At 42.4% G+C, this 22,202-nt stretch overlaps 1 protein-coding gene across 1 annotated transcript in view; it reads left to right on the plus strand.

Annotated features, from left to right (window-relative positions):
- The window catches only part of LOC137372919 (cytosolic phospholipase A2-like), a 170,760-nt gene that overhangs the window by 31,172 nt on the left and 117,386 nt on the right, over positions 1 to 22,202 (plus strand). Inside the window, exon 3 of the mRNA XM_068037390.1 lies at positions 17,195 to 17,276. Within this exon, the coding sequence (XP_067893491.1) occupies positions 17,195 to 17,276 (82 nt within the window). The remainder of the gene's footprint in view (positions 1 to 17,194; positions 17,277 to 22,202) is intronic.

Below are 22,202 nucleotides of genomic sequence, written 5' to 3' on the forward strand. Positions count from 1 at the left end.
GCCTGGGCATAACCCAAGCCAAGAGATTTAAGGAAGGAACATTCCTCACAGTCACCCTCTTGCCCAGCTGGTTGCACCTATCCTGTTTGTTCCAAGCCTCACAATGTGACTTAACTGATTATATAGGCAGGTGACCTTCCTCTAGATCTCCTCTGTAAGTAGCCATCAGGCGCTGTCTGACATTAGGCCAAAGTGGCCAGCTACCTGCCAAACAGATGACAGGAGGATTTCATTGAAGGTGTGAGGTGGTGTCCTACTGCTTCCTGGGCCAGCACACATAAGATCATAAGAAATAGGATCAGGAATAGGTCATTTGGCCCCTCGAGCCTGCTCTGTCATTCAATAAGATCATGGTTGATCTGATTGTGGCCGTAACTCCATTTTCCTCCCTGCCATTCCATAACCCTTGACTCCCTTGTAGATCAAAGTGGTAGCTGCCAGTCCTTTGATTGGGCCAGCAGCTCTTGGGGGTGGGCCGCTGTCCTTAGCCACTTAATTGGCTGCTGCTGGCAAAATGCAGCCCGGCTCCCACCGCCTGCGAAAGTGGGGCTCCCCCAACCCTCCCCTGACCTCCATTTCAGCCCAGGCGGTGAGATCTCTGCTGCCTCTGCTAAATCCAGCCCATTGTTTCTCGGTTGAGTGGGCATGCTAGGTATTCTTAGATGGTGGCGCAGTGGTTAGCACCACAGCCTCACAGCTCCAGCAACCTGGGTTCGATTCTGTGTACTGCCTGTGTGGAGTTTGCAAGTTCTCCCTGTGACCGCGTGGGTTTCCGCCTGGTGTTACGATCAACTGAAGCTATGGCGTACTCTGTTAACTGAGAAGCAGTCTACTCAAAACTAGATCTTGTGAGATAACAATTGAACGAGCTGAAATAATTATCATGGTATCCTACCAGACTAAGGAAATAAGAAAGCAGAACATGAAAAAAGCTGCTCGACCCTTTTTTTTTAACCGACCTTGTCTTAGACTCTGCCCAATCCATGTAATTGCCTGAAGGAACATTCTGTAGAATGATTCAGTGAGAACCAAAGGTACTCAAACCAAACCTGAGATATTTATCCATCCCTGTATCTCCGCCATTCAACTGTCAAGGCTAGTTTGAGAGGTCTGGCTACCCTTGCGAGAGCTTGTACCCTTCTATCTCCAACTATGAGAATCGAGTGCTGAAGGAATGAGTTTTTGTTTTAAGATGCCGGGGGCATGCACATGCATGTATTGAAAAATTCAGAGTAAAATAGTGTAAATGTGTGGTTTATTCCCCATTAGCTAGTGTACAGGGGCACTGCATAATGCATAAGCAGAGTTTCCCAATTATATTTAGACAGGGGAGTCTAATGTATTTATCAATCTTACTGAGATCTTCGGGAACACAATCTAAAACTTATTTTCACATAGAGTTAAGGAAAAATATGCCTCTCTGTTTCTCTCACTCTGTGTCTCTCACTCTCTCTGGCTTATGTTTATTTCTCTCTTACTCTTTTCTTGGATCTCTGTAAACCTCCGCTTTCTCTTCCTCCTTTTCAGTTCTAGAATTGGATTTTTTCCAATGCTTTCCTCACCAAGTTCCTGAGCTCCACCGACACACACTCCAATTTATCCAGAACTCATCTGCTTACCTTCCTCCCTGCCAATTTCTATTGGCTCCCCACCCCTCAGTGTATTGACTTCAAATTCCTTTCCCTGTCTGCAAGTTCTTCCGCAGCCTCTCTTCTCCCCAGCTCTGCAACCTTTTTCAGCCCTTTAACCCTGCTCACACTCTTGCTTTTCCAATTCTGGTTTACCATATGTCTCCCTTGACCTACTATTGGTGGCAGAATGTTCAGCCATTTTGTCCCCACAAGTTGGCGCTCTCTTCCTTTCCTTGTTACTTCTCCTTCTACCTCTTTCTGCATTTGGCTACCATCTCTAAATTGTTCCTGTTCTGGTCTGACCCCCAAATTCAAAATAGTTTGGGATGTTTTACTACATTAAAGGTGCAATAGAGATAATACAGATAAATTGTTTTCTTTCTGTTACTCTTTCTCAGTTCTGGTTCTTCCATTTATTACTGCAGCTATTCCTCCGTTTGCCCAACTGCATCATTTTTCTCCACTGATCTCTTCCAACTCCACACCCTGATCAATGGACAAGCTATGAGTTGCAAAGGCTTATACTGCTCGGTGGTGTGATGGGGGTGGGGAGGGAGGAGTGTGTGCATTTCATTTCAATATCAAGCAGGTCGGTTGATAGTTTAGGCTAGTTGAGAAGCAAAGACTGAAGAGAAAGAAAAACAACAAAGAATTACAAAAGCAGCACATTTTGGAAATACAAGACACGTCCACCCACATCTGGATACTTTTAAGGTTAACGTTTTGAATACAGAATCTTTGTCAGTTTAAGCTATTTTAGAATCAGATATTGGTGGAACTGTTGTGTACTTCCAGCGTTTTCTCTTTTTTTTGTTGAAAAGAAATTTTGCTTTGTGGGTTCATGTCCGCTTGAACTCGGTTGCAAGTGTCCAAATCTATTACAAATCGGACTGCTACAGCCAGTAGGGAAGGGAAACTTTCAAATCCAGCTGTCATGGTTCAATTTAGATCCAAGTCCCAGAGGTGATGAAATAGTCTGTTAAAGTATACTTAGCAACTTTTGCACTCACTTTTTGTTAGTTCAAAAAGAACTTTAAATGAATTAACCACTTCCCTTTTAACCAAGATCAGCAGTTGTGCCCTGCTCACCCAGCATTGCTTCTAAATATAGGGTTAACATGCAGTGTAACGTTTTGTGCTTCTGAAATGCATTTCTTGCTTCGCCTAGACCGAGCCACATGATTACAACCGGAAAGTTTGAGAATTCCCAGACAAACTCAAATTACACTGGTGTAATTTGGAATTGCATTTGTAATTAATGCTATTTGCATTAAAACAGTGACGGGCTTTTCAATATTTTCCCTTCATATTTTCTCTTGACAGCTGCCTGTCACCATTACTCTTGTATGTTCCCAGATGACCAGTGTTAACAGGCTATTTGACCATGAAGGAGGCATCAGCCAAGTCTGATGTAACTCTCATCTGGTGTCCATGTACACAGACTTTCCAGCAGCAGTCACAAGATTGTGATTAGAAGAGCAAACATTGGGGTTTCTCGCCTCCAACCTACTGAGGTCAGTTGTACTCTCAGTAGAATCAGAGAATCATATTGCACAAAAGGAGGCCATTCTACCCATTGTGTCTGTGCCAGCTTTTTGAAAGCACTGTCCAATTAGAACCGTAACCCTGCTCTTTCCCCATAGCCCTGCAAATTTCTCCTTTTCAATCTTATATCCAATTCCCTTTTGGAAAATTACTGTTGAATCTAGTTCCATCACCCTTTCAGGTAGAAAAATGTTAAATAAAATAACCACTTGTTTTTTAACCAAGGTCAATAGTTATCTGCCCACCCAGTATTGCTGCTAAGTATAGGGTTAATGTGCAGGGTAACAGTTTGAGCCTCTGTGAAATGCATTTCCTTTTTGGCATAGATCAACCCATATGATCACAAATGGAAAGTTTGAATGGCAATGGGGAGATTATGCAGATGCTGTGAGTATAAAGCTCCTGATTGCCATTTTAGGACACAACTTGTCAGGGCCTGCACTATGCATTCACCATCAGTCTTACTGGCAATGCAATGGAAGTGGCTTTGGAGAGATAAGTTTGAAATTATTTTCAGAGAGGCCAAGAGAAGCAGGCCGCTGCCATCTGGGACTCCTCCACCACCTCTCCCACCACCTCTCCATGATTGCACCACCACCCCAGGACCTGTCTGTCTACTGGCTTGAAGCCTGATTATTGCACTGGCTTGAATCAGGTGAACTGCACTGGAATGTTCATTTGTGCAAGCAGCTCATAGGCTTTAGTTAAGTAGCTCCAGCCTCCTCACTGACAGAATGGGTGCCTAGAGCACTCCACCGGTTCATCCCCCTACAGGTAAAATCTATCCCACTGTTTTAACTAGTTGCACCATGACTGGTGAGGTTAATGGAATTGCTTTGTAGATCCTTTGTTTTTTATTCATTCTTGGAATGTGAGCATCATGAGCAAGACTATCATTTATTGGCTATTCGTAATTGTCCTTGAGAAGGTGGCAGTGAGCTGTCTTCTTGAGCCTTTGCAGTCCATGTGGTGTAGGTACATCCACAGTGCTCTTAGGAAGGGAGTTCTCGAATTTTGACCCAGCAACAGTGAAGGAATGACAATACAGATACAAGTCAGGATGATGTGCGACTTGGAGGGGAACTCGCAGGTGGTGGTGTTCCCATGTGCTTGCTGCTCTTGTCTTTCTAGGTTGTAGAAGTCAAGGATTTAGGAGGTGTTGTTGAAGAAGCCTTGGCAAGTTGCTGTAGTGTATCTCGTAGATGCTACGCACTGTAGTCGTGGTGGTGGAGGGAGTGTATGTTTAAAGTAATGGACAGGGTACCAATCAAGCAGGCTGTTTTTTTACACTAGATTATCCTGCAGTTTAGAAGATTTTTAAAATTTTAAATTGCATACCTAATCATGTTTTATATTAATGGAAACAGTATATATGATGGTTAGGAAAGCAGATTAAAAAAATTCTTTGGTAGGAACATAAAAGGAAATCTTGTGGAGGCAGCGGGCATAACCAAGATACTGAATGAATACTTTGCACCTGTTTTCACTGAAGAAGAGGAAACGTTAATGTCAGAGTAGAGATATTGGATAGAATATAAATAGATGGAATGGGAGTGCAAAATAGTTTATTTAACAAGTCCTCAGGATGCATCCCAACTGCACTAAGTTGCTGAGGGAAGCAAGGGTGGAGATAGCAGAAGCTTTGACTACAGACTTCCAATCCTCCTTGGATATGGAGATGGTGCCAGAAGACTGGAGGATTGCAAATGTTACAGCCCTGTTCAAAAAAAAAGGGAGAGGGATAAACCAGGTAACTACAGCCAATCAGTCTAACATCATTGTTTTGGAAAACTACTCGAGACCATTGTGAAGGACAAAATTAATTCCCACTTGGAGAAACCTGAGTTATTAAGGACAGCTAGCACAGATTTATTGAAGACCTGATTGAGGTCTTTGATGAAGTGACAAAGAGAGTTTATGAAGGTAGTGCTGCAGATATATAAATGAACTTTCAAAAGGCATTTGGTAAAGTACCTCAAAACTGACTTATTTGGAAAATAAAAGCACTTGGTGTTAACCGGATGGTGGTAACTTGGGTATTAAATTGGCTAAGGCAGAGAATTGTGGTGAATGAGTGGTTTTTCTGACTGGATAGAAGTATACAGTAGGATTCCCCCAGGGATCGATATTGGAATTGTTGCTTTTCTTATTCTTTATAAATGATCTGGACTTGGATATAGGGAGTACAATTTTGAAGTTTATGGAGGATACAAAACTTGCAACATTGTAAGTAATAAAGAGGATAGCAGCAGACTACAGGAGGACACAGACAAACTAGTGAAATGGGAAGATAAATGGCAGATACAATTAATGCAGATAAGTGTGAAGTGATGCACTTTGTGAGGAACAACGTGCTGAGGCAGTATAATCTAAATGGTACTATTCTGAGGTGTGTACAAGAACAGAGGGACTTGGGGATGCACATTCAAAAATCTTTGAAAATGGCAGGGCATGTTGATCAGGTGGTTAAGAAGATGTATGAGATACTTGGCTTAGAAGACAGGAGTATTGAATACAAAAGCAAGGAAGTCATAGCAAACCTTTACAAATCTCTGGTTAGGCCTCAGCTGGAATATTGCATACAATTCCAGGCACCGCACTTTGGGAAGGTTATCAAGGCCTTGGAAATAGTACAGCGGAGGTTATCAGGATGATACCAGGAATGAGGGATTTCAGTTATGTGGAGAGATTGGAGAAACTGGAATTCTGCTTCAAGCAAAGAAGGTTAAATGGAAACCTGATAGAGATATTCAAAATTATGAGGGGTTTTGATAGAGCAAGTATGTAGAAACTATTTTCTCTGGTAAGTGTATCGGTAACCAGGGATCATAGATTTAAAATAACTGGCAAAAGAACAAGAGGGGAAATGAGGAGAAATTATTTAACAACGCACTACCTGAAAGGTTGGTGGAATAAGATTTCATAGGGACTTTTAAAAGGCAATTGAAGAGGACTAACTTGCAGCGGAAAAATTGGGATGTGGGACTAAATTGAACAGCTCTTTCAAAGAGCTGGCACAAGCACGATGGGCTAATTAGCCTCTTTCTGTGCTGTAAGATTCTGTGATAGTTATAATATGGCCTTGGGGTCACTCGTGGCTCGTCTGTGACCCTCAAGCAATACTGCTGAAAATTCAGTCAGAGCCCACTGGTTTGTGCACAGAATAACCCTGAGAGGTAAATAATCCTTCGATCAGGGATGTCCAACCTGTGACCCCTAAGCCCTAGCAATCGGCTCAGGCAATTTACGTAGAATTTACAGCACAGAAACAGGACATTTGACTCAAGGGTTCAATGTCAGTGTTTGTGCTCCACATTAGCAGTGTGTTGCACTTTACTGTATTTTGCGTGCTTTGCTCCTAGTATATTGTGCTCCACACTATATTATGCATTTGCTTCTGTTATATTACGTGTTGAACTATGCTGTATTGCTGCTACCTTCTGTACCCCAAAATTATTATCTGCTGTGCTGTATTGCAGATGCATGAAAAAAAGTACTTGAATAAGGTTTGGCAACTATTACCCAGAATGGCCTCTAAGATTGCTGTTCTGTGGTAGGGAATAGGAAAGGTGGTGAGTCTCTGACTCGATAGCTGGAGAGCTATCTGTAATCTCCTCTAGTTTTTAAATAAATGCAGTAGCTTATTACTGAATTTCTCAAATGTATAGACTAAAGATTTTGCAACCTGTTTGCTGACTTTGGGGGAAGATCTGAGTATTGTGTGTCATCAAGATTCCACATACAAAGAACCAGCTTACCATTCTGTTACAGAGAGGAACTTGTATCTGTCTGTCTTGAGCAGAACATGATAGAACATGTTTGGTGGGGCTTAATGGTTTTGTGACACTGATGAGGATCGAATAGCCTCCTTGACATTCTTTCTTGTCCAGATGCCTTAATTAGCATCTCCACGGTGCGGATGGCTGGCTTCATGCACCACAGCTTTAAGAAAGACATTTCCTCTCTGGTTACGAAGCAGATTTGTTTATTGAAATAAAACCCTGCCACATAAGCTTGTTAAGCCGTAGCTTATTGGGGTCAGTAGGCCATGTCTGTTACTTGTTTTTTAGAAACAGCACTCAGCTGCTTGCAGATATCGCATTGAATACCATGGGGTTGATACGAGTGAAAATATATCAACAGATATTGACAGGATGGGGTGGGAAAAAGAAAAAAAAACAAATGTAGGATTTTCTGAGAATAGAAGTGTTCTGGAATTATGCGGTGTCTCAAATCAGAGAAGAGAGAACACAAGAAATAGGAGCAGAAGTAGACCATATGGCCCATCGAGCCTACTCCGCCATTCAATATGATCATGGCTGATCTTGGGCTTCAATTCCACTTTTCTGCCCACTCCCCATATCCCTTGATACCCTGCAAGACTAAAGGTATATCAATCCCAGCCTTAAATGTATTCAACGAAGGAGCATCCACAACCCTCTATGGTGGAGAATTCCAAAGATTCACGAACCTTTGATGAAATCATTTCTCCTCATCTCAGTCCTGAATGATTGACCCCTTATCCTGAGACTGTGTCCCTGTGTTCTAGATTCCCTCACCAGTGGGAACAATCTCTCAGCTTGTACCCTATCAAGCCCTTTCAGAATCTTGTATGTCTCAATTAGATCACCTTTCATTCTTCTAAACTCCAGAGAATATAGGCCCAATTTACTCAGCCTCTCGTCATAGGACAACCCCCTCATCCCAGGGACAAATTTAGTAAATCTTCGCTGCACTGCCTCCAGTGCAAGTATATCCTTTCTTAAATGTGGAAACCAAAACTGCACACAATATTCCAGATGTGGTCTCACCAAAGCCCTGTACAATTTTAGTAAGACTTCTTTATTCCTGTACTCCAATCCCCTTGCAATAAAGGCCAACATGCCATTTGCCTTCTGAATAGCCTGCTGCACCTACATGTTAACTTTGTGCATTCCTTGTACGAGTATCCCCAAGTCTCTCTCAACATCAACACTTGCAGCCTCTCCACGTCTTCCCCACAGCTTACCTTTCCACCAAGCTTTGTATCAGCAGCAAACTTAAATACATTACTCTCTGTCTCGTCATCCAAGTCATTAATATAGAGTGTAAATAGCTGAGTCCCCAGTACTGATCCTTGTGGCACCCCACTATTCACTTCCTGCCCACATGAAAATGCCCTATGTATGTTCACTCTCTGCTTACTGGCTTTTCTTTTTTTTTAATTCAGTCATTGGGATGTGGGCATCACAGGCTAGGCCAGCATTTGTTGCCCATCCCTAATTGTCCTTGAGAAGGTGGTGTTGAGCTGGCTTCTTGAACCGCTGCAGTCCATGTGGGGTCGGTACGTCCAGTGCTGTTCGGCAGGGAGTTCCAGGTCTTTGACCCAGCAACAGTGAAGGAATGGCAATATAGTTGTGTGGCTTGGAGGGGACCTTGCAGGTGGTGGTGTTCCCAATCGTTTGCTACCCTTGGCCTTCTAGGTGGTAGAGGTCGCCTGGAAGCTGCTGTCTAAGGAGCCTTGGTGCATTGCTGCAGTGCATCTTGTAGATGGTTCACACTGCCACTGTGCCTCGTTTGTGGATGGGATGCCAGTCAAGCGGGCTGCTTTGTCCTGGATGGTGTCGAGTTTCTTGAGTGCTTTTGGAGCTACACCCATCCAGACAAGTGGAGAGTATTCCATCACATTCCTGACTTGTGCCTTGTAGATGGTGGACAGGCTTTGGGGAGTCAGGAGGTTAGTTACTTGCCGCAAGATTCCTAGTCTCTGACCTGCTGTTGTAGCCACAGTATTTATATGGCTACTCCAGTTCAGTTTCTGGTAAGCCCCAGGATGTTGCTAGTGGGGGATTCAATGATGGTAATGCCATTGAATGTCAAGAGGAGATGGTTAGATTCTCTCTTGTTGGAGTTGGTCATTGCCTGTCACTGTGTGGTGAGAATGTTACTTGCCACTTATCAGCCCAAGCCTGGATATTGTCCGGGTCTTGCTACATTTCTACACTTACTGCTTCAGTATCTGAGGAGTCACGAATGGTGCTGAATATTGTGCAATCATCAGCGAACATCCCCACTTCTGACCTTATGGTTGAAAGAAGGCCATTGATGAAACAGCTGAAGATGATTGGGCCTAGGACACTACCCTGAGGAACTCCTGCAGTGATGTCCTGGAACTGAGATGATTGACCTCCAACAACCACAACCATCTTCCTTTGTGCTAGGTATGACTCCAACCAGTGGAGAGGTTTCCCCCTGATTCCCATTGACTTCAGTTTTGCTAGGGCGCTTTGATGCCATACTCGGTCAAATGCTGCCTCAATGTCAAGGGCAGTCACTCTCACCTCACCTTTAGAATTCAGCTCTTTTGTCCATGTTTGAACCAAGGCTGTAATGAGGTCAGGAGCTGAGTAGGCCTGGCGGAACCCAAACTGAGTGCCACTGAGCAGTTCTGTTAACCAATCCTCTATCCATGTTAATGTATTACCCCCAACACCATGAACCCTTATCTTGCCTATTAATCTTTTATGTGGCACCTTATCAAATGCCTTTTGAAAATCCTACATCTACTAGTTCCCCTTTATCTACCCTACTAGTTACATCCTCAAAAAATTCTAATAAATTTGTCAAACAGCATCTCCCTTTAGTAAAACCATGCTGACTTGTTCTAATCATACTATGCTTTTCCAAGTGCAATATTAAGACTTGTTGAACCTTTGAGTTTAAACTCTTTGACAGAACTGGTAATAAGCAAATCACTCAGCAAAACAGGAGGAAGGTCATGTCATCAGTAAAGTATACAGACTTTTTTTATTCCTTCATGGCATGTGGATATCACTGGCAAGGTCAGCATTTGTTGTCCATCTCTAATTGCCCGTGAACTGAGTGGCTTGCTAGGCCATTTCAGAGGAGATTTAGGAGTCAACCACATTGCTGTGGGTCTGGACTCACATGTAGACCAGAACAGGTGAGGATGGCAGATTAAAGGACATTAGTGAACCAGATGGGTATTTTTACAACAATCGACAATCGTTTCATGCTTGCCATTAAACTAGCTTTTTTAACTCCAGATTTATTAATTGAGTTCAAATTTCACCATCTGCCATGGTGGGTGTGGAAAGTGAGTCACACTATCTGCAGTGGTCACACCATCTGCAGCTCGCCAGATAGCAGGATGAGGGTGTAGTGGATTTGAGAACGTGCAGAAGGCAGGAACATACCATCATCTTGAATGTTCTCTGCCATGCTAGATACAACAGCCTCAATCACAAGCAGCCCTGTAATGCTCCTCCAAAGGACTCAGTGATCCAGGTGTGCCTGTCCCCTGCTAGCTCTCTGTTTTCTACCTGTGGTTATGTGCGATCCTGTCCTCAGAGAGAGGGAAGTGTGTCAGTGGGTGTGTTGCAATGTGTTTGACTAATCTGCCTGCCATAGCTGAATAACTGGAGATTATGTGGAAGCTGAGCGGTGTTTGTGAGGCTGGAAGCTTTGGTAAGTGTGTGAAGGTGATGTGAAGCATGTGAATGTTAGGCATGAGTCCGGATTGTTGATGAATGAGTGATGGGGCTGTGGTGCAATGAGCAGGGTGGGAGGTTGGTGGTGCGGTGAATCGATGATGTCATTTGAAGATGCATTCATTGACCTTGACCACACGTATGAGTTCCAGCTGGTGAAAGGAGAATTTAGTGATGATGTCAGGAAGACTTTTGTCACAAAAAAAAGTAATCAGCATTTGGAGTGGACGTTCAAAGCTATACAGTCACCCAAGAGCTAGTTGGATGAATAGTGGTCGGACTGTGGAAACTTCTTGCTTGCTGTACCAGTTAAGGTCGGTCAAATGGCTTTCTTAGTGTGCATTTAATTTGTTGTCGTGAAAGGACAACATGCACTACGCTGTACAGTTTGGTGGCTCCACTTCCAACAGTTTCAGCATGAAGAATGGAGTGAAACAGGGTTGTGTCCTAGCCCCCACTCTGTTTGACATCATCTTCTCCATGCTCCCAACCTTCGCCTTCCCTACAGATATACAAGGAGTTTACTTGCACACTAGGTCAGATGGCAAACTCTATAATCTATCAAGGCTGAAAGCGAAGACAAAAACACATCACGGCCTGATCAGAGAACTCCTCTACGCTAGTGATGCTGTGCTAGTCCCTTAAATGGAAACTCCGCTACAAAGACTCATGGACTACATTTCTTGTGCCTGTAACTTGTTCTCCTTGACTATAAACGTCAAGAAAATTGTGGTCATGGGACAAGGTGTTGCTTCTCTGCCCCTGCCACTAAATAACACCCCATTGGAAGTGATTAGTAAATTCTGCTAACTTGGGTCCATGGTGACAAACAGTCTGTCCCTTGATGCAGAGCTCGATACACGCATAAGGAAAGCAGCTACGACCTTTGGCCAATTTGTGAAACGCATGTGGGATAACACCAATCTTACCCTTAGGACCAAGCTGATAAGGCCTGTGTTCTCAGCACCTTGCTGTATGGTGAAACATAGACTTATAGCTACCAGGAAAAGAAGTTCAATAATTTATATCTTTGCTGTCTGCGGATGTTATGGGTACATCCTGGCAGGACAAAATCATAAATGTGCAGTCCTCTTAAAGGCAGAGCTCACAAGTCTGTTGGCCCTAATCAAACAGAGGTGGCTTTGGTGGATCAGACATGTCTGCAGAATGGGAGACAGTTGCATACCCAAGGACCTTCTGTACAGTGAGGTAGCTGGGGCCAGAGGACCAGTGGGGCGCCCAAAGCTTCGCTTCAAGGATGCTTGCAAGCATGACATTAAGGTCCTAAATGTCAACTATTGGACCTGGGAGTCACTTAGCTGGTGAAAGAGAGAAATGGCGACACATCCTGTGGACTGGCATGCACTACCACGATGACCAATTGCTACAGCAGCTTGGCAACAGGCACCAATGCTGGAAACAACAACTCACAGCGTCACTTGGCAGCTTCACATGCAGCACTTGTGGCAGAACCTGCCTCTCAAGGATTAGCCTTCACAGCCACCGGCAAAGGTGCACCAAGAGAAGGCACCCCAACTAAATGGATTGTTTGCTGCATGTCCATCATCTTTCATAGATGGAAGGATGGCAACTAACCAACTTATTTTGTAGTGATGTGGAAACAGCTGCAATTTTGTATCATCAATTTAGTCTAATAAAAGGTGAAACCACTAAAAGGGAGAGTGAATCATTGCCTTTAAGTCTTATCATACACCACATAAAGGTAGCCAACCACACAGCCAACCACAATTATTTATAGATGCAGTGCATCTTTCCCATAGAAAATACACACACCCGAACCTGGTGTTTCTTAAACATAAATCATAATGCAACATTGGGTTACAGAAGTAAGTGGGTCGAGAAATCTTATCCATAAGATGATGATCCCAGGTCTTGGTTTTGGTTTCTGTTTGATTCTTTCTAAATGGGGTTTTGTTTTTAGTAATTGAAGATTTTAATTTTTTATAATACAAGGTCATGCATTTGACCATATTATAGTTGATGTTTGAGATCAATTGGTTACAGATGATTCTCTGCAATATTGTTGGATGGGCAGCGTGGAGGTCAGGTATTCTCTCCTGTATTATTTGGAGAGTCTTGTGCCTCTTTAATAATAACTACTGGCAGTTGGTAATGAGCACTTTTGTAGCGATCACCACTGTAAGCGTGGTGGCGGAGAACGCTTCTTCAACAAACTCCCTTTTAGTACAAAAAGAAAAGACCATTAGATGGATCTGTACACCACCATGCATCTGTTAGGTGGTGCAGCCTCATGCATCAGCCTCTCAAGTGTGAGTAATTCTAATAACTTGTCTTATTTTTCTGAGAATATTTAGAAGAAAGATTGAACAATGATTTGTTTTCACTATTCTTTTAATAAAGCGATGGCATCAACAAAAGTATGTTCCACTAAAAAGCAAAAACTTAGTGAGAACAATCCATCTGTGGTTTACTAGGGAAGTTAAGGATAGTACTGGATTAAAAGAAGAGGCTTATAATGTTGCGAAGAATAGTAATAAGCCTGAGGAATGGGAGAGTTTTAGAGACCAACAAAGGGCAATCAAGAGGTTGATAAAAAGGGAAAAAAATAGAGTATTAGAATTAACTACCCAAGAATATGAAAACACAATGCAAGACATTTTACATATATATAAAAAGGAGGAGAGTGTCTAAAGTAAACACTGGTCCCTTAGAGGCAGAAACAAAGCTTTAGCAAAACTTAAGGGACTAAAAGCTGACAAATCCCCAGGACCTGATGGCCCATATCCTAGGGTGCTAAAAGAAGTAGCTGCAGAGATGGTGGATTCACTGGTTATGATTTTCCAAAATTCTGTAGATTCTGGAACAGTCCATCGGATTGGAAGTGAGCAAATGTAATAACACTATTCAAGAAAGGAGGGAAAGAGAAAACCAGGAACTACAGGCCAAATAGACTGACCTGAATCATTGGGAAAATACAGGAATCTATTGTTAAGGAAGTCTTAACAGTGCACTTAGAAAATGATAGTATGAATAGGCAGAGTCAACATGGTTTTACGAAAGGGAAAACATGTTTGACAAATTTATCAGAGTTTTTTGAGGGTGTTAATAGGGTACATAAAGGGGAGCCATTAATGTTGTATACTTGTATTTCCAAAAGACATTTGATAAGGTGCCATATAAAAGGTTGATATGCAAAATAAGGCTCACGCAGTTGGGGGTAATATATTTGAATGGACGGAGGATTGGTTAACCGACAGGAAGCAAAGAGTAGGGATAAATGGGATATTTTCAAGTTGGCAGGCTGTAACTAGTGGAGTGCCACAAGGATCAGTGCTAGGGCCTAAACTACTTACAATCTATGTTAATAAGTTAGATGAAGAGACTGAGAATAGTGTATCCAAGTTTGATTATAATACAAAGTTAGATGGGAATGTAAGCTGTGAGGAGGACTTGGAGACTGCAAAGAGATGCAGACAGGTTAAGTTAGTGGGCAACAAAGTGGCAAATGGGAGTATATTGTGGGGAAGTGTGAGATTATTCACTTTGGTAGTAAGAATAGAAATGCAGAATATTTCTCAATAGGCGTGAAACTTTTAAATGTTGATCAGATAATCTTGGGTGTACTTGCACAAGGAACACACACAGTTTGCATGCAGGTACAGCAAGCAATTAGGAAGGCAATATCATGTTGGCCTTTATTACAAGGGGACTGGAGTACAAGAACAAGGAAGTCTTGCAACAATTGTACAGTGCTTTGGTGAGCCCACAACTGGAATACTGTGCACATTCTTGGTCTCCATATGTAATGAAGGATATCCTTGCATTGGAGGCAGTACAGTGAAGGTTCACTAGATTGGTTCTTGGGTTGAGAGGGTTGTCCTATGATGGAGGCTGAGTAAATTGGGCCTATACTCTCTGGAGTTTAGAAGAACGAGAGGTGATCTCATTGAAACATACAAGATTCTGAAGGGGCTTTACAGGGTAGACACGAAGAGGTTTTTGCCCCCTGACTGGGGAATGTAGAACACAGCGGCATAGTCTCAGGATAACGCAGTGGTTAGCACCGCAGCCTCACAGCTCCAGCGACCCGGGTTCAATTCCGGGTACTTCCTGTGTGGAGTTTGCAAGTTCTCCCTGCGTCTGCGTGGGTTTCCTCCGGGTGCTCCGGTTTCCTCCCACATGCCAAAGACTTGCAGGTTGATAGGTTAATTGGCCATCATAAATTGCCCCTAGTATAGGTAGGTGGTAGGGAAATATAGGGACAGGTGGGGATGTGGTCGGAATATGGGATTAGTGTAGGATTAGTATAAATGGGTGGTTGATGGTCGGCACAGACTCGGTGAGCCGAAGGGCCTGTTTCAGTGCTGTATCTCTAAACTAAACTAAACATAAGGGGTTGATCAATTAGGTCTGAGGTAAGGAGAAATGTTTTCACCCACAGGGTTATGAATCTTTGGAATTCTCTACCCCAGAGGATTGTGAATGCTCCATCATAGAATATATTCAAGATTGAGAGAGACCAATTTTTGATCTCGCAGGGAATCGAGGGATAAGAGAAGTGGGTGGGAAAATGGAGTTTGGGCGGAAGAACAGCCATGATCGTATTGAATGGAGAAGAAATCTTGAGGGGTCATATGGTCTACTCCTGCTCCTGTTTCTTATGGTCTTATGTTCTCATCACCTGTCCAGTTGATGATTAGTAACTGGGCTTTGGCAGCATGAATCAACTCTTGCCAACCCCGTGCCCAGTGATCCATAGCCTCTAAGTCACAACTAAGTTCTTTGCGCTGTCAGCTTGACAGGATGATCTGGTCGAGCTCTCTCTGTTTGACTCCACCTCTTCCACTATCCCATTAAAACTAAGAAAGAGGATTGAACCAAGCCTCTCAGAACACCTTATTGCTTGGTTTTGCTTGCTGGAAGGGAAGCGCCACAAATTGTCAAGGGTTGACTTGAAAGCCCATCATGTTGAATAGTTCTCCATTGGATCTTGTGAGATTTAGACATTCAGCACCTTTATGCAAGGTGAGAATTCACGTTATTCTAAACCTCCGATATTGCTGGCTCTTGGACAGCCTCCAGTGTTCGCCTGGTAAATTAATCTGTATGCAGTAAATATGTTCTGAATCTACCTTTTTGAAGATTTGATTAGGTTTTCTTCCTTTCTATGTAAGGGCATTTAGGGTTTTATGTGCTTTTCTGTGGTCCGTTCAGAATTCTGACCAATCCATATTGTTCCTTACTTGAGGTCTAGTATAGGCTGAGCATTTTAATTTTTTGGCAGCCATGGATAGGACTGTCCTAACATATCAAGTGGATCACACTGTTCATTAAAGTGAAACTGTGCTTCTGGACACTGTCAAAAAATACTCTGGCTTTAGTTTTAATGGCCTTTTGAGGACTTGGTACAGGACACCAAAGTGAATAATTACTGCTGTGAATGTGGAAAGCCACTTATTGTACTCTGTATTTAGGTCAAAAGTATGAACTACTCCTGTACCTAAGTTAATTTAGGTCTTCACAATTGTATACATCATCATTTCAATTTTTTTTGTCTGTTGTAGCCTTCACTGGAAGCACTGGTTATGCTGCTGAATGATAAACAAGTGTAATGAGATATGTATGTCAGGCAGTTGCAATCTGTTTTTGAAAGGAGGAGGCGTGACTTTGAATTGTCTTGCGAACTATTCAGAAAAAGCTGTCGGAAATTAGACCCGTTTTCCTTTGTCATGCATTTTGCTCTGTGAAGTTGAACCTCTACTTCAACAGTTCTGGCATGCAGTTGGGAAAATTTACTATTTGTGTTTTAAAATGGAGAAAAAAAGTTCTCCCAACTGTGTTGGAAAAATAAAACCTATCCAGTTTTCAAATCTGCTACTTGGGCATACTCCCCCAATAGGTTATCAGAGGAATGTTGTCACTGCTTTGTCACAGGGTGGTCAGCTGGACCTGATCCTCTCCTGTGGGCATCAGAGATACATGGAGCAAAGTTGGGGGAAAGTGTTATTGGAATTGAGTACTAACTGCTATTCTGGTGCTCCTCTACGTTTGGTGGTTCTACAGCTTGGGTTGTGGGAGAATGATGCCCATTTGCTGGCCTCTCTGCATTTATATTGTTGAGACTCATTCCTTGTTTGTACTGAAGAGTGGACCCAAGAAAATGGAGGTTTCCAATTCTGCGGTTGCGATAAGGACGTCTGCTTTAGCAATCTAAACATGGGGGTTGGGGGGTAGCTGTTAGAAGGTGGTGGGCACAGATGTCACTCAATCAAGATCAGAACAACAGAACCACTAAATATAAAAGAGCCTTTTAGCTATTATAAAGCAGTGTATATGCTATACCTTCATAGATTTAAAGGAGTGGTTTCCAAATAACTATGATAACTGTGAATACAGAGGTGTGACTTGTGTGTGAGTCTAATTTATAAACCAGATTTCATATTTCCTAATTTTGAAATATTTTTAGAGAAATTGAAAAGCTGATTCGAGAGGCTGTGCACAGTTTGACTTGGAATTTAAAACCCTAAATTCCAATCTGTTTTCCAGGTTGAACATCAGGTTTCCCACAGGTTAACTGTGTCTGTCCTACGAGCTCAAAACGTAACAAAGGGAACTTTTGGAGATCTACGTAAGTACATGTTAGGGAGTTTTGTCTATTCATTGTCCCTTTTGGCGAATTTATTCTTTCACATGTCATTTGAAAGGTTGTTTGTTGGCATCCTGTATCAGGGTGTGAGTATATAATCCAGACTGGCACTCCAGTATAGTAAATGAGATGTTGAACTGAAGCCCATGCTGCCTCTGAATCTGTGATTCAATTGGATATTAAATTCAATTTGAGACTGTTAAGTAAGGTTGAAGCCCATGGAGTTGATGGCAAATTATTGACATGGTTAGGAAGTTGGTTGAGCGGTAGGCGACAGAGAGTGGGGATAATGGGTAAGTACTCCGATTGGCAGGATGTGACTAGTGGTGTCCCGCAGGGATCTGTGTTGGGGCCTCAATTATTCACATTATTCATTAACGACTTGGATGATGGCATAGTAAGTCATATATCCAAATTTGCTGATGATACAAAGTTAGGCGGCATTGTAGATAGTCTAGATGATAGCATAAAATTGCAAAGAGATATTGACAGACTAGGTGAGTGGGCAAAACTGTGATAGATGGATTTCAATGCGGGCTAGTGTGAGATTATCCATTTTGGACCAAAAAGGATAGAGCAGGGTACTTTCTAAATGGGAAGAGGTTAAGTACAGTGGATGTCCAAAGAGACTTGGGGGTTCAGGTGCACAGATCTTTAAAATGCCACGAGCAAGTACAGAAAATACTCAAAAAGGCTAATGGAATGCTAGCCTTTATATCTAAAGGAATGGAGTATAAAGACACAGAGGTTGTGCTGTAGCTGTACAAAACCCTGGTTAGACCCCACTTGGAGTACTGTGAGCAGTTCTGGGCACCACACCTTAGGAAGGGTATATTGGCCTTGGAGGGAGTGCAACGTAGGTTTACAAGAATGATACCTGGACTACAGGGGTTAAGTTACGAGGAGAGATTACACAAATTAGGCCTGTCTTTGCTCGAATTTAGAAGGTTAAGGGGTGATCTGATCGAAGTCTTCAAGATATTAACAGGAAAAGACAGGCTAGATAAAGATAAACTATTTCCACTGGTTGGAGATTCTAAAACTAGGGGGCATAGTCTAAAAATTAGGACCAGACCGTTCAGGAGAGATGTTAGGAAACACTTCTTCACACAAACGGTGGTAGAGGTTTGGAACTCTCTCCCACAAACAGCAGTTGAAGCTAGAACAGTTGTTAATTTTAAATCTGAGATAGATAGATTTTTATTAGGCAAAGATATTAAGGGATATGGGCCAAAGGCAGGTATACGGAGTTAGGCCGCGGATCAGCCATGATCTCATTGAATGGTGGGACAGGCTCGAGGGGCTGAATGGCCTACTCCTGTTCCTATCTTCCTATGATATTAAAGATCTCATGGCACTGTATAAAGATCAGGGAGTTTTCTTTATGTTCCGGCCAACATTCCTCCCTCAGTCACCAGAAAAAAACAGAAGAGCTGACCATTCATCTTGTTTCTGAAATGTTTCTGGTGCCGAATGGCTAATGCATTTGCAGACATAACAACAGTCACTGCACTTTGAAAGTAATTCCTTGTGTTCGTGGCGAGTTTTAATATAATAAAGTGCAGTATAAATATAAGCAATTACAGTTGATATTACAAAAACTACAATTCCATTGGAAAATAACTAATAGTCGAATAGACTGCCTGGTCACTCTAGTTCAAACTGTGAAATAGAAGAAGATGTCATTATATTGCAGCCCTCCTGCTCTGGATTTAAAGGCCTTACTTAAAACTAAAGCCCTGTTTAGAAAATTCCAGCACTCCAAAACAGCTCTCGGAGCCAGTAGCATAATGGTCATAAATTGGTAAATTTTTAGATCTGCAGCCTGTGATGGGAGTTAAACTGTCTCATCATCTACTTCAGTATTAATTTCTATTTATTGGAACAGGCTCAAATTGAGAAGGGAGCTAGATTGGACTTTTTGATTAATTTGACAAATATCTGAATTTCTCCTAGTTTGGGCAATCCTCTTAAAAATGCAGTGTAGTTGTTTGCAACAACGACATCTTAATATTCAAACAAAGAAACATTACATTTAATGCTAATCTGTTCTTAAGTATAAGGCAAGTAATGTTGAAAAGTGCCTTTCTCTGAAACTTAGGAATGAGTGGTAGCCAATCAGGTGATAGAGACTTTGTCCTGCTAATCATTTGTAGCCACATTGCTCATTTACAGCCCCTGCTTTAGCTTCTGTTTTATGTTTTATTTATATATATATATATATATATATCTGATAAGTGAGTTTTACAAGTTTTGTCAAAGTGGGGTTGTCAACTCTGGTGACACTCCTGGAGGTTGTAGAACATGGCATCCCACCGCCAGTTGTCCAGCCACGTTAAACAGCCTTTTTCCCTATCATGAGTATTTCCATAACTAATAAATGTTTAAATAAAGTGAAAAAATACACAATTCTTTATTATGTCCCAGTGATTTTTCTCTCTTGTTGCTCTCAGTAGGGTTCAGAAGTTTAACCTTTAATTCCTGGAGACTCCTGGGCAATTCTGGGTGATTGGCACTCTGAGAAATGTATGCTTCAATTAGAAACAGTAATTATGTGAAAAACTAGGCTGAGTAAGCAGCTCCACTTGCAGACTATTCTACGCTAATTTTAAAACTTAACTCTTCATCTGCCCGAACATCTCCTTATGTGGCTCGGTGTCATAATGAAGCATCTTGGGACATTTTATTATGTTAAAGGCATTAAGTCAATACAAGTTGTTGAGTATACTGCAGATGGGTCACAAGAGAGTGATCAAAGTGCAAAACTTTCCTGAACATACATGTGAATAGTGCGGCTGGTTTCCACATCGGGGATCACCCAATTTTTCCTCAGTCAATGTTAATTCCTGTCCCTATTCCATACTTAATCCGATTCTCAAACTCCAGTATACACTGATCGGGTTATCACATTCACAAACATTACCCCAATCTCACGGGATCCTGTTGTGGGAGAGTGAGCTCTGTGTGCTAAGCTAATCTGCAGAGTGAAAGAATATTCAGAGGAGCAATGATTAGGTGGAGTGTGTGGGTACATAGAAAATTTACAGCACAGAAGGTTGCCATTCGGCCCATCTGGCTTGATTTTACCATGGCATTTGGCAACCCGATGTCAGGACGAAATGTGGGTCCTACTGGCGGCAGGACCGACTCAGTGATTTTACCACTGTTGGTCTCTTAATTGGCCGCCTGTGGGCCTGCCATCTAATTAAGGATGGCAGGCGGGCTCCTGATGCTGCCAGCCCAATCAGAGGGCTGGCAGCTCTGAGGCCACAGCAGCACCACCAGGAGAGGTGGGCACTACTGAGGCAGGTCGGAGGCACCTCAAGATGGAGGTGCCCTTGTAGAAGTAAGTACAAATTAAAATTCAGGATGGCTGAGGGAGCATGGCCCCAGTGATCACATGGCAAACCCCTCCAAGAGAATTGTTGGGGCTGCGGGGGCTGTCTTTCCTGTCTGCGCCCTCCCTCCCATGAAGCCTTGGGCTCTGATGGCCCCACAGACTGCCACATAGAAGATACCTCCATGAAGCTGGCCGACTCCCCATGTCGCAGGGGACCGTCTCACCATCGACAAATTGCTGACGGCTCCATAAAATGGCAATAATGGGGCCTTTAATTGTGCAAAAAGGCTGCCTGTCTCCTCGGAGCGGGCAGCCAATGTGCCTCACATCCTGCCACTGGGAAACTTCCCAGCGGAGAGACTGCATTGGGAAGCTGTCCCAACGTAGTTCCCCACTATTTTACTGGCTCTCCCCACTTCTGTTCCCACCACCTGGGGGCTGGTAAGATTTGCCCATTGTGTCTGTGCTGGACGAAAAAGAGTTATCCAACCTTATTCCATGTCTGCTCTAACTAATTCTGCGCAGGCCTGTGGAAAGACCCATAACTGAATTGCCAACATGTAATTACTGACCATAGATAGGTTTTTCCAGCACTCAAAGCTTTCAAAATAAAAATAAATGCTGAAAAAATGCACAAAGGAAACATTCTTAAGGTTCCATTTATTGGTCAGTGTTTTACTGAATGACTGAGATGCCTGTTTAAAATAACTGAGATTGTACCCACACCCAGTTGTGTTTCTGTGGGTGTCTTGGGTTATTTGTAATTCTTTATATTACACAGTAAAGCTCCATCCCTATTCTTCTGCAATTTGTATTCTTCAAAATTTAGCAGCAATTAAATAATGATCAGAATAATGGTTTTGGGGGAGGGAAAGCCAATTTGTATATAAAACCAATTCAAGCTATAACTTGCTAAAAGTTTGATGTTTGAGCACAGATTTGCACATTGCCATCTTTGGATTTGAGTTGCAAACAGGTAAGTTAGCATTTCAGGTGTATGCCTTTTATCCAAATAAACAGCTTTTAAAAAGGAAGATAATAAACAGAAGTCATGAATAATTTCTTCGAGTTATGAAGTCTCTACTCCTGAAATGTCAACTCATCTGTTCTCTTCGCAGATGTTGACTGTCCTTTTTTCATTCAAAGTAATTCTTCATGGTGAAGTTTAAACAATTCTATCCTGCACAATTGATAGACTTTTAACTTTTTTTAGAAATCGAGTAAACAAAATTATGCTTAGGTTTTCAACATACCAACCAGACCACCACTTTCCCAAAAGCTGCCTCAGGTATTGGCCTACCATGTTTAACCTCAAAAGACAATGGGGTGGTTGTGGAGGGAACATTAACCTGGAGGAGTGCATGGGTTTAGGTGTGGGAAGGGGATTTAAACTGGTAAAAATGTGACTGCGTCAGGAAGACAGCTCCAACCTGCTGAGTTCCACGTTTAACTTGAGCGCGTTAACCTACTTGCCGGCAACCCCTTTGGGAGAGGTGGGGCTGCCTATTAACATATACTAATCACTCAATTGAAGCAATATTTCAACTCACTTTAAAATTTAATGATTG

The sequence above is a fragment of the Heterodontus francisci genome, chromosome 8, assembly GCF_036365525.1.
Source record: "Heterodontus francisci isolate sHetFra1 chromosome 8, sHetFra1.hap1, whole genome shotgun sequence".
Classification (NCBI taxonomy): domain Eukaryota; kingdom Metazoa; phylum Chordata; class Chondrichthyes; order Heterodontiformes; family Heterodontidae; genus Heterodontus; species Heterodontus francisci.